Source organism: Choristoneura fumiferana, chromosome 25, assembly GCF_025370935.1.
Source record: "Choristoneura fumiferana chromosome 25, NRCan_CFum_1, whole genome shotgun sequence".
Classification (NCBI taxonomy): domain Eukaryota; kingdom Metazoa; phylum Arthropoda; class Insecta; order Lepidoptera; family Tortricidae; genus Choristoneura; species Choristoneura fumiferana.
In genome coordinates, this window is record NC_133496.1 from 8567844 (window position 1) to 8581816 (window position 13973).

The window sequence follows — 13973 nt, forward strand, 5'->3', positions numbered from 1 at the left end:
GAACTCGGCTTTGGTTACGCATTTATGTCAATAAATTAATGCAGCTAAATAAACAAAGAAGTTACAAATGCTTATGTTTTTAAATTAAAAACTTACAGGGAACAACAAAAAAGATTGACCAATACAGCAATTTACACAGACAATTAACATGCCTATTACATAAACTATTTTTTTTTCAAAATAACATTTTCATGTAAATTATTTACAACAGTTATAAAACTTCTTTGATGTATTTATTGCTTCAAGTCAGCTACTAAAATACTATGACTATAAATATAATATATTTATATGACTAGTTTGATATTTAGGTACTCATTATACTCTATCTAGTTTTACACAATTATAATCCAGCAAATTTAAAACCACAATTCATTAAGACCGTGGCAATTTATTTATGCGAAACTTAATTTTATTAATTTGATATGTTCTACGATATCGACAATACTTGACACCTGTAAATGATACTACGTTATCTACAATCTAATAATTACACAATTTTAAGTAAAGTTCAGTAGCGCTTTTCCCCATTAATTAAAATATCATCTATATAAACATCACCCTGTGTGCTATAATAAACATTGGTGCATATATAAGGGAAAACGGAAAATATTTAACGTTTAAGCAACCAACAAGTTATTCTCTATGCGCGTACAGTCACAATTTTACTCACCTTTGCATTATACTAACTTATACCATTGGAAAGAAAGATTTATAGTGAATGCGGTTGCGATAACGCGAGTTATTTAGAGAATAAGCATACTGGTCCTCTTTTCAAGACGTAGTAAAGAGATTATTATGCTGAAAATATTGCTCTTGTTTATTTTTTTAATGGAAGGTCGGAGAAAATTTCTTGATTTACACGCTCTTACTATCCCGCTGCCAGTAAGGTACACTTTTATTCCTTTTTTCAAAGGATTTCGTAGAATACGATAATCACCAAAGAAAATTTTCTTTGCTCCTCGTTCATAACCATTTTACAATCTAGGACTGTTAGAGGTCCATTATTTTGTACCTTACTAAGGTACTGGTACTGGTGCTTTGCCGGCCGCTGCCGCGGTACGCTCGATTGGCTCGCGAATTGTGGTTGCAATGAGGGCTATCGTTTTTTGTCTCACTAGATGGCGCACTGTTGCGTGAGGTTTTTAAGTATGGCTTTCAAAGTCTGTTATTACGGGCGTGAAAACAAAGTTTAGACTAAAATCATATTTAATACACCTTAAAACCGTACCATAAAAATATCGAGCATGCCACAGTGTTCCATAGTCCCCGTTTTGTTCGGAAAAAAGGGAGGACAAATGTTTCCGAAAGACAAAACTGTCTCAAAACACAGACATTCATTGCCCCAGAACGCATGTTTGCCATAATTAATTTCAGATATTGCAAAATATTCACAAAATTATTCTAATTAATAAACCCGCGTAGCTCTATGAGATTTGACATTTCGGAGACCTCACGCTACACTAGCGCCTCTAGCGGCGAATCCATACGCGATAGCCCTCATTGTACCTAACACGTCGCTTCGTTCGTCGCCGTACCTTGTTATCCGGAAGCTTAGCTGATAGTAACATTTACATTACATTACCGAAATCTCTTTGAAGTAGGAAATAATTGGCCCTTTCTAGTGCTGGTTGTGTAGAATATGCAGCTACGGGGAATAAGGAGAAACGGTATTCTTTTCGAACCATTATCTCTCCAACAATCCATTTTTGGTCAGTTGTCTTCTTTACAGAACAAACTGGAAAAGTAAAGTAAATGACGTTTTTCCGTCCCTTTAATCATTTTAGTTTTTAGTCATGCGTAAGAGTCACATTATTACAGCGAAATAAATCTCTTTATCATTCATAAAATAGAAGCGCTGGTTAGTTAATTCAATTTGTATAATATTTGGTATAGTTAAGAATAACTGAAGATTGCTAGAAGTAAAAGTTTTTAAACATACATGAGTTAGTTTCGAAACATACGAATCTATAATAAATAAAAGAAAATTTAAGTTTAAAATTTTGTATCAGTGTGGGATTATTATTTACTAAAGCCATTATTGATAAAGCAAAAGTTAGGTAACATAGTGTGAGGTATGAGGTATCAGTCAATGAGTAGACACTAGATTAAGTCATGGAGATATAGTTTTAAGCTCATTTTTATGCACGATATTTAGATAAGTTCATTACGACAAATATGTTGGCTTTTACCACTCTATATAGGCTTCATTTGTACTAGGGAATGAGGGACCATTCTACTCTTATATTTATTAAACTTTATGTTTGATTGAAGGACATAATATTTCTAACAGTTTAAAATAAAATTAACTTTACCTATAATTAAAACAACGATAGATTTCAATTTGAAAATCAAGTACCTATATTTACAAATTAATCATAATACCGGCTTTCATAATACATTTATTTTTATTTAATTAAATTAATAATTCTAAGTAGCTATGTATTTGCTTCCATATTTTTTATTTACACTATATTCATTCATAATAGACTAAGTTTATTTACAAAAGTATCACAGGAATTTCGAAAGTAGAACAAATATGGTGCAAAAATAGCGTTAAAATAAAACAAATATAAACAATGATAATTGTTTTTTTTTACCTGAAAATTTTCTTATCTTTTCAACGACAACTCTAGAGACAAAGCTTCATAAAATCAACTTCGAAACTCTTAAATGATGATATAAGATAGAACTTAATTGTCATCAGTCAAGAATGTTAATCACTGTTCTATTACTACTCTCATTTCTACAAGGCTCAGAGATCCGTATGTTGATCTATCAATAATGAACACATGTGCATGCATATAGTTGTCAGAACCGGATTGAACCAGTTTGTTTAGTGGACAATATAGTAGTCAGCCACACACCACCGTGAATAATAGAAGTGGACTTGCTGAAGCGCATTTGAATTGAAACGTTATTGATTTTATGAAACCTCCATTAACAAAGTGAGAATCTAAATCCATCACAATGAAAAGTCTCTGAATAACTCGATAAATACGTTTAATGTCGTTGGAACAAAATAGACACGAAATTTATTTAATCAACGTTATCTGAAATTAAATCAGGTTGAACTATAAACAAATACTTTAAAGCTCAAGCTCTTTGGTTGGGGACTGGATTTAATTTACAATAAAATTTCGTTCCTCATTACGATATGAGTATTAGACAAAATCTCTCCAAAAGCACGCTAGCATTTATCGCTGGTATCTGCAACATTTTGTAACATCTTCGATTAGTCATTAGTCATTATAAATCAACAGTTCACTTTCAAAGGGAGACTCTATTAACAACATGCCGTTACTTGATAGTACAAGTAAAGCACCAGTAGTTCCATACAATAGCTGGATTGTACAAAGTTGCTCCATCCCTTTCGTTGACATTTAATGATCATTTTGTATTTGGCAGTTGTTATTTAAAAAAAAATCTTTGGCAATTGTGCCTACGAATATTACCTGCGATATGGCATATGCAACTGCTGAATCTGTTATTACGTTGTAACTACTACTGTCCAAGTGTCCAATCAGTGCCATACTATAAATATTTTAATGTCATATTTTTTTATTTTGTCTTAGATGTCGTCTATTTGTACATTAATCATCGTTAAGATCTTTTTAACTAAAATTAACACTGTTACATTATAGCCATTGATTAAATGATCCTGGCCATACATTTGAAATGCTCTGTAGAAATTAAGGTCTATAGTCGTATCAGTTACTAGATTACAATCCTAAACATACACTGTGTGTTCAACTTGATGTGTGACATACCTTTTGTAAGATTTTTTAAATGTTTTTATACATCAGTCGACTACGTCCGGACGTACAAACATGACTTCTAAGATACCTGGTTTAACTCAAAAGACTTCAATACACAACAGGTTACAATAAAAGCGTTGCCACTTCACGTGCGATAAGTACTAGCGCACTAGGACACCAAACTGTTTGAGCAACCTCAACTTAAACCACGTCGCTGCCTTCGAGTAGCTGGTTGTTGCTACCCCCGTCTTCTTGTCAGATGTGATGATCCCTAAGCGGCCGCACAGATTCGGCTGAGGATCTCGGCGTAGGATCAACTCCCGAAAGCCCTAGGGAACCACTTCTACGCACCACCAGAGTCTTTGTCCCATAGTCAGTAACGAAGTTCTCGTTACGAGTCGGTGTGTTGGCCCTAACACTTTGGTACCCACAACAAAGGGGATACCTTGATGTGAGAATCTTCTTGAATGCCTCCCGGAATTCTGTGTTGAATATTGAATAGATAATAGGGTTGAAGGCCGAGTTTGAATAACCGAGCCACGTCAGGATTTTGAAGGCAAGGTCTGTAACAATATAGTACGGAATTATGAAGTATGGCATCTACTTATTTGTTCTAATATGAAACAAAGATCTTTCCAAAAATCAGTTCGGTTGAAAAAATATTTCTTAAAATACCCAGTTTTTGAAGTATTTAACTATATCCAGTTTCCTTATTTACATACATCATTTTCCTGGTGATACAATCACGACAAATAAAAATTAGTCACATTATAAAGCAAAGCCAAAGAAACGAGTTAAATTATGCCATGAGACAGAAACGGAGCGAAATATTAATAATAACGTATCAGACAGAGATGAAGTATATCGCGTCTCGGGATTTGCGTTAGGTACAGAGCAACCGTTCTGAAGTGACGCGCTAACAAAACCCGGCGTAGTGAGTGTACTCGTATAGCGGCTTAGAAAAGATACATTTGGAAAACCGGTGGTAGCGAAACAAATCAACGTACCAGGTATACAGGTTTTGCAGAAGGCGGCGACGATGTTGACGCAGAAGAAAGGGACCCAGCACAGGAGAAACACTCCCATGATGATCCCGACTGTTATGGCCGCCTTATGATCCGACACGTGGTATGGTGATGACTGGACGTGCGTGTGGACTCTAGTCCGGACAGATTTGGTCCTGTTGTCCGGCAATTGGACTGTCCGAGTGACTGCCCGGATTGATTTGACATGCTTCTGAGCGTAGCAATACAACCTGTGCGCAAGACATTTCATTATTAGAAAAAAAAAGCAAGCTATGCGCCGCGACGCAATTAAAACATGCATGAGTATTACAGTAGTGAAGAAATTGAAATCAAGTTTTCTAAAATAAATCGGTATTAAGACCACATTTGACTTCTTTTTGGTACATTACTACTCAGTGTTTTTTTATTTATTTATAACAACGAAATATTTGATGTCGGCCACCTACTATATTGCTTATTAGTAAAATTTTCCCTTTCCATCTGTCTCTTTTTTTGTATAACTTTGAGATAATCTGAAATAACTTTTTTATACTTTCTTGTCTTTAAATGACGAAACTCAAATAAAGTCCAAAAAACCACCTGCTAGGATTTAATCTTACAAAAAAATAGCTGCTGTGTTTTTGACTTGTCTAAATTTTAGTTAAATGAATAAAAAAAGGCATTAAAAGTTTGTTTCTCCATCTAACCTAATACAGTTAGGTACTCAAACAAGAACTGCCATTCTCGTTATTATTAGATACCCGTAACGTCTAAAAGCAGAATCCTTGTTTCAATAGTACAAGAGATAATATCGAGCGAAACTTGCGAGTTCTTAACAGTTGTTTCGAAACACGTTTCTCTTCAACTAACACACGCCATAGTATTGTTCTAGATGAAGTCGCTCCAACAAAATTATTACAATTAAAGATGTCACGTAGAACATGACCGAAGACATGTTAAGAGGACTTAATGAAGAATACGAGTAGTAGACACTTTACAAATTAAGTAACGTAACTTGGTACGTAAATATTCCGAGAGCTGGTATACAATTTATTTATGGATTGGATAGAGTAAATATTTGAATTGAGAGTTGAGAGAAAACTACACTAAACTATTATTCAGCCAAGCCTATGTTTTACAAGTTTTTTTCTTTTAAGTTGTAACGTTCGTATGTATGCAGAGGTGGTAGGACCTTGTGCAAGGTCCGCCCGGATTGCTACCACCATCTTGCTCGCTAATCCTGCCGTGAAGCAGCAGTGCTTGCACTGTTGTGTTTCGGCGTGGAGAGTAAGACAGCCGGTGAAATTACTGGCACTTGAGGTATCCCATCTTAGGCCTCTAGGTTGGCAACGTATCTGCAATACCCCTGATGTTGCAGGTGTTTATGGGCGGGGGTGATCTCTTACCATCAGGAGACCCACTTGCTCTGGTGGACAAACTCGCGGGAAAAAACTACATAAGAATAAAAATGATACCTATTAGTGTGTTGGTGGTAAACAATACTGTAATATATCAGTAGCATAAAATCTTACCTGCAATATATACTAATCATCACAATACAAGGCAGGATGAATGATATACAACTGGAGACGACAGCATAGGTCGGAGTCAGCACCAGGGCGCAGGTGGGGTAACGAGGAGGCTTCTGGGTAGCCGTGGCTTCTTCATGAGGACGGTGCAAGCCCAGCGAGATGGGCAGAAAGCTGACCAGAGAAGCCAGCAGCCATATCATGGCGATGGTGACCACGGCTACGCGGCGGGTGACCCAGCGGCCGTACCTGGTGGAACAGTTTTTAAATAAAACTAGGTATGATAAATCATGTATTTTCAGTATCTTGAATCGGTTTTCTTTCCACTTTAACCATTGGCAGTCAACCACAGTTAGATTCTCACGGAACTTTTTGCCACGCACGGTGAGATTTTTGAGTAGCTGCGTCAATATTGCCAGCGGCCCGGCAACATTTTTTCATTTTTACAATAATATATTTTTCTATCTTCATCCTTTAAAACTACTTTCCTTCCAGCCTTGATAGTTTTTTGTTTATAATGGGTAGACCCGCTCTTGGACTATTTTTAATGACAAAAAACCCAAATAAAACACAATCTCATAACTAACAAACTAATTCTGTCATCAGCCGGAAGGCTTCCATTGTTGGACAAAAGCCTCCCTTTTGGAACGCCACAATGAACGACAACTCGCCACTTGCATCCACCGGTCGCTCGAAACTCTCACGATATCGTCAGTCCATCTAGTAGGAGGCCTGCCAACGCTTCGTTTAGCAGTTCTTAAATTTACTAACTCAGTTTTACCCGAAAGGAAAAAATTATTGTTCAGATTTATAATTATCTAACAATTTCAAGTTTATGGATTGGATGGAATTTAAACCAAATTTTATCTTGGAAAACCCAATCGTACCTAACACTTCACATGAGATAAGATTACTACGGAGACTCGATATACAAAATACATTATGAATTTTATACTCGTAAGATTGTCATGTTAGCTACATAAATGTTATATTGAGAATTTATTGCAAAGTGAGTCTGGTATTTATTACATTCGAAGAAATGCCTGTATAATATAAAACAAAATAAAGGTAACTAAAACTACATACAAACTAAAATTATAAATAAAAAAGTTGCCCAAAATTGCAAAGTTATGTGATAGTGTCGTTTAAACTGAACAACTTTCTTCAAGGAACATAGTTCGAAAAATGAATTTTTTTTTCGTCTTTCCATCATAAGTCGGTCAGCTAACCTACATTTTGTATGGTAATGGGTTTTTTTTTTCGTTTTTCGACTATGTTCCTTGTAGAAAGTTGTTCAGTTTAAGCAACACTAGGTATCACCTGTTAAGGATCATCGTTTGGTTCCAGCCTGTATAGATTACGAATATTACTATTCGGATTTTGATGAAGCTTCTCCCCAAATTGGTTACCGGAAAAAAAAAGCTACTTTTCATTGCAAAAAAACCTTAAGAGTGCTTCCCGTGAGAGAAAGCTTTGTGAATGCTATGATGCATTGTCCCATAAAAGCTTAATTCGAGAACATTCGTTATGATTTCATTTTTATGTTAGCAAAACTCCACTTACGTTTAATACTTTATCACTTAAAAATCGCAAAGAACAATAATAGAATAACTTTAAGGCCTCAGCCATAAAGTGAAAAGAAAATGTGTCCGCTGGGACCCATTTACAAATTCTCCTTTAATTTGTCGAAAATTTCCTTGAATCTATCAACTCTCCAACACAGGAGAACAGGAAGCAGTAGATGGATGATAAGGATATTATGAGATTTGTTTACAAGTTTACGATATCCACTCGTAACTTGTCGTAATTGCTTAAAGATAGTTTGTACGATCAAAGGCATTGACATCTAAGGCCTAATTATAGCAAATCATAACATGAATGAATTACGCTTTGAATTCGTGGCTGAATAGAATATTGATTCGATAATAGGAGATTATTGTAAACAGTTTATTTCCCGTGTTTACAGGCTTATATCTTTTAAAAGCGACATGACATAAAAGAAAATAATTATGTGTATTTACTTTTATTTAATAATTTTTAATTGGGAATTAGGAGTTCCCTTCCGCGAATCTTAACAATGTCAACGTAAGTATAATTGGTTTTTCTAGCAAATATGACGCAATATTTCTTGTAATAGACTACCTACTACTAAAATATTCAACCTAGAATCGAAATTTACATATTATTGTAAGTCCTAGATAGAAAGTCGCTAGTAAAATAACGCTTTAATCCGATATCAGTTTTAGAAATATTTTTCTGGCCGAAACTTGATATTCTTCTTAATGGTTCGTATTATATTTCCCGGGACACACTCCTCAATATGCCCCCTTGACAGCTGGTTTGGGAATTAAGTAGGCAAAGTGAGTTTCTTGTCAGCTTTTCTTGCGAAGCCTCCTCACAAACTTTATAAAAGCTTGTGGCTGAATGAATTAATTCAATCAATGTTTCTCATAATTTGCATTTCACTTTTTTTTCAATTTTGTTCTTTGACATTATTGAAAAAAGCTTCTAATAGTAGTTACTGACAAGGTTAAGATTTAAAAAAATACCTTTCATTTTACTGTAGTTTCCGTAGCCACAGACTTTCCATACTAAGTAGATACTATATTAGTTGATGGTGGTTAGATTTGACTTACTAATTAACTAATCAATTAATATTGCTACAATGCCTGCAATGCAAACCGCAAAGTAATAGTCAGCTTATCAAGCGACTTCAAAAAAGGAGGAGGTTCTCAATTCGTCTGTTTTTTTGGGTGTTTGTTACGTGATAACTCCGCCAATTGCGGGCCGAATTTATTTAGAAAATTATTTTTTGTTCTAAAGGACACACTTCCGAGATCGTCCCATTGACACCAAGTCAGATCTAATGATGGGATCTTAGGGAAATCCACTCCTGCTGGCTCGAGCTGAGGCACCGTCTTCAAAGTAGTAGAAAATTATTTTCAAGGTTTTTGTAGTCCATTTTTTGCTAAACAGTATTTTTTTCCACGTCAATATTGAAAAAAGATCTGTCTTTTTAGTATCGAGTGTATCGTTGTGGTAGCCATCCAGCACCATCTGAACAAATAAACTATGTTTTTTCGTGGCATACCATTTAATTGCGACAAGCCAATTACTTTTTAAATCAGCTGTAAAGAAAAGTAGAAGGAAGACGAGGCAGAGGGCCAAAATTTACTTATTTTGACCAGGTTGAAAGTGGGCGTCGTGTCGTATCAGGAAATCAAACAACTGACCGAAAACCGTGCGGAGTTGCGGTTACTCCACCGACAAGAGTGTAGCTTTTAGATTTAAGAAGAAGAAGATAATTTAATTACCTCAATGGATCCTTGATGTGTATGTATCGGTCCAGCGAGATGGCACAAAGATTGAGGATGGAGGCCGTAGAACACATGACATCGCACGCCACCCATGTGTCACAGAACTGTTCGCCAAAGACCCAGTATCTGTAGGAATTAGGAACATTTGTCATTGTCATAAAAACAACTGCGTTCAGCCGGGCAATCTGAATTTCGCACTAGGGTAGAACCTTTTCACAGTAGATTTTACGATAATTTCTTGAACATTGACACAACATCTGCAGCTAAAAGATTCCAGCCTGATAAACATTTCAGTTTTTCGACGGTAAGAGGTACAGTGTCAATAAACATGATTTGATGAAAAGTCGAGGCAGGCTGTTTATTCCAACTTATCAAAATACTAGTTGAAATATTTCGCATTCATTTTCAACATTGCATAACCGTAACTAAACAAAAATTAAATAACAAGGACACATGGTCTTACCCCAACAGATCGTTGACTCCAGCGAAGGTCATGACAGCCGAGGCCACCAGCATATCAGCGATAGCCAGTGACGCCAGAAACAGGTTCCCTATCCGCCGCAACCCGCGGTCGGTGTAGATAGCTATGCAGACCAGTATGTTGCCGGCGACGCTCAGGAATATCAGGAGGGAGAGGAATATGCCTGTTGGAAGAACAAATGTTTAGTAATCTTACAAACCTTTACGCGTGGGTGGTTTTGAAATTTGTAACTAAACAGCGATTGGCCTGTGTCTACCTGATGGTAAGTGCAGATGAGGCTGAAGATGTTAACTCATTGGTCATGGCCTATTGACTATAGCCTTTAATAATCCTCGGTTCTATTTTTGCTCTTTTATCTTTTGGTAGTTCTATTAGGTCTTTTAGTTCTACTGTAGTTATAAAGTTTTAATAAATTCCCTTGAGAGTTTCTAAAAATTCCATCGTGCATCTTCGTCTAATTTTAGTTGTTTGAACACAAACACGCAGCACACGCAAACGCAACGCAAACGTGCAGAATTTGGGTGGAATTTGGTAATATTCCCATGAGATAGGGATGTCGGCACGCGTATAAAATTCCAAAATATCATCATTATCATCATGTCAGCCGTAGGACGTCCACTGTTGGACATAGGCTTCCCCCATAGACATGCAGTTGCTTCGGTCGAAAGCGGCCTGCATCAACCGTGAACCGACGGCTTGAACCAGGTCATCCGTGTATCTCGTTGGTGGACTGTCTTTATGGAAATCTAGAGAGTAGAGATGTAAAATTTTCGCTGGTGTTCTCTATCCAACAAATGTGACGACCACGATAAAATCTTTGGAAAATCTCAGGAGAATTTACTAAGTAACATGCGGAAATATCAATTCAACTTCTAGAGCAGACCTTAAAGACTAGTTGGAAATAAAACTTTCATAATCTAATTATGATTTTAGGATCCAGATTCCGTTTGTTTATTTGGTCTACAATTTTGTTGGAAATAAATTGAATAACTGGATGGCATTGTCGTTCGTAAAATAATTTGGTGGGATGGAAAAGGTTTTCATTTCGGATATTTGTTGTGTCCCGAACCCGCGGTATTCTATTGTGCCATTTGGAGATTAGGGCTGACGTCCCGACTTAGGCAACAGTTGATTTTTGGGTTTTCTAGTATTAACTAGGTATTAGTTAGTATTATAAATACAAAAGTTTGCGAGTAAATATACTTGAGTTTGGTATTTTACACATTAAAAAATATTTAGGAAATAACTTTTAAGCTTTTTTGTTTACATATTTCCACAGGATTTACCCATGACAAATAATAATAATAATAGACGATTATTGCCACACTAAGAAATTATATCTATATAACGAGCATAAACAGAAATACAGCAGATGATAATCATGAAATCCCAACCGCTAAATCACCGCACGTATTCTTCATACTTAAATTTGAAATTTAACCTAGACACACCGCCAAAGGAAATAAATGGTGTGTGCGAAGTTCTCGATCCATATTTGGCTTGCGTGAACCACTTGGGAAGCATGGCCTAAGCCCTCTCATTTTGAGAGAAGGCGTGCCCTGCCGTGGGACGTGATATATATAGGCCGAGGATGTTCTTCATACAAACGACGACCGGTTTGGAAGACCGGATGGCCAAGTGGTTAGAGAACTTTACTACGAAGCTTGAGGTCCCAGGTCTAGTTCCCGGCCGGGGCAGATATTTGTATGAATAATACGAATGTTTGTTCTCGGGTTTTGGATGTTTAATTGTTACGTTCGTATTCGTATTGTAAAGCATTTAACACCGATGTATAAGAGTAGGATTTATTTTCCTGTTACTTAACTTTACAAACATAGTACAGTTCACAGTAATTTCGCACCAAAAACTCACTTACAAGTCGCTTTGATTCTGTCATACAAAATCGCAGAAACTTCTTCGACCTCTATATAGGGAATCCACAAATTAAATATCCAGCTGACTGATACTAATCTATGTTCCAGAAACGAGTACGTCAATTGGTGTCATCTCTCTCCCATAGACTATTCCAAAAAATAACGTAACATGAAGGCTAGCACACATCCCGCGTTACCAGTATAGCTGTCTCGTAATAATCATGCATCTTTCACTCCCAGCGCCATATACTGATGTACTTGAGAGGCATAAGGCCTCGCCTGAAAATCAGAGGGCGTTGGATAGAGTTCCCAAACGGACCCAATAATAACTGCGTAAAAGCAACTTGGGCAACTTTGATAAATTAATATGTAGATGTCGATCCTCTGAAAGATAACTATTTCACTTTAAAAGTTCTAATAAAAACACGACAAAGAACAAGGTAGTGAAGTGATTTAAGTATCTTTATTTAAGATATGTATAAGTATGTTTATCCGTTGCCTAGTATCCATAGTACGGTCACGATAGTTAATTTTGGACCCATTTTGTGAAAAAGTAATTTGAATTGTCATACAAAATGACAGATACTTACTCGATCTTTAGGGGTCCCAAATTAACGATCGTGACTGTACAAGCTATGCTTAGTTTGGGACTACGTCAAATGGTGTCAAGTGTCCCATGATAAAAAAAAACGTAAATGAAGAGCACCCACCCGCGCTACCAGTTGCCAATAATAACTCATCATCATCATCCCAGCCCATATACGACCCACTGCAGGGCACAGGCCTCCCCTCAGAATGAGAGGGCTTGGGCAGTAGTTCCCACGCGGGGCCAATAATAACTGCGTTTAAGTTATTTAGCAACTCGGCCGTATTCCCAAGTAGATGTCGAAGTCAAAGATATCTTTACACTTTAGAAGTTCTAGTAAAAAATGACAAGAACAAGGTAGTGAAGTGAAAAACTATCTTTGAGTTTAAGAGTCCGTTTCCACCAGAGATGTGCTATTCAGGGATAAGTAAATGAAGCGTTGCTATTGGCTCATGAAAAACACATTTCTCTCAACACATCCTCGCACTTTTTTGGTAGAAACGCAGCCTAACTGACTCGTTATTTTGAATAGGGTATAATGCGATTGATTCCACGCGACTACTATAGTTCTGCTTCTTCAAAGAAGCACAAAAATTGGGTCTATATTAATTCGCATAAATTATTTGTCCTAACTGAAACTGGCATAAAGTTATTTTGCATAATAAAATTATTAATTCGAATAACTGAATACGCATAATGTGGATTTTCATGACGGTAAGTTGGTATAAATTTAATAAGCATAACATTGCTTTGCATAAGTATAAAAGAGTATAAACATAAAACAATTATTTTAATTAAATTGAAAATTTTATTCGTCCAACAATACGATAAAGTGTTATATTAAGTAAAAAAATATTACTACAAGTAAAATGATTACCGTTTTATTTACTGAATTCAATTAGATGTGAGAAGTGGACTACTATGTGAAAATATCTATTATTGGATTACCTATTATAAAAAAAAACTAACATCGAAGGCTAAGGCGGGAGCAAACCTTACCTAACCTAATCTAGTCAGTTTTGCCCTAAACAAGCTAATTCATTAAAACTGGTTTTTGGAGTCTTTTTGCATTTTTTATTTCAACTCCAAATTTTTGTTACTTTTACGGTCATCCCGTAAAATCCATATCGAAAATACAAACTGAAACATAGATGCACAGAAAAATCAGAAAAAGAGACCAGAGCTGGGAATCAAACCCAGGTCCTCAGCATTCCGTGCTGCGTGCTATACCGCTACACCTAATTCACTCACTTTATTAAATTATGCGTATTCATTTTATAATAGTTTGAGTTATAGTTAGTAATGTTATGCATATTTCAATTACGCGGTTTCATTATTATGCAAAATAAGTGTATGCTTCTTTATAATTATGCAAGTTCACTGTTATGCAAAATTATGTTATGCCAAATTAATAACAGATTTATCTG

At 36.1% G+C, this 13973-nt stretch overlaps 1 protein-coding gene across 1 annotated transcript in view; it reads right to left on the reverse strand.

Annotated features, from left to right (window-relative positions):
• Nucleotides 1-1430: 1430 nt before the first annotated feature.
• Nucleotides 1431-13973, reverse strand: part of LOC141442231 (dopamine receptor 1-like) — a 142801-nt gene continuing 130258 nt past the window's right edge. The window contains exons 4-8 of the mRNA XM_074107159.1: nucleotides 10069-10249; nucleotides 9603-9731; nucleotides 6292-6537; nucleotides 4763-5010; nucleotides 1431-4318 (exon numbers count right to left, since the gene is read on the reverse strand). Coding sequence (XP_073963260.1) covers nucleotides 4011-4318; nucleotides 4763-5010; nucleotides 6292-6537; nucleotides 9603-9731; nucleotides 10069-10249 — 1112 coding nt within the window. The 3' untranslated portion in view covers nucleotides 1431-4010. The remainder of the gene's footprint in view (nucleotides 4319-4762; nucleotides 5011-6291; nucleotides 6538-9602; nucleotides 9732-10068; nucleotides 10250-13973) is intronic.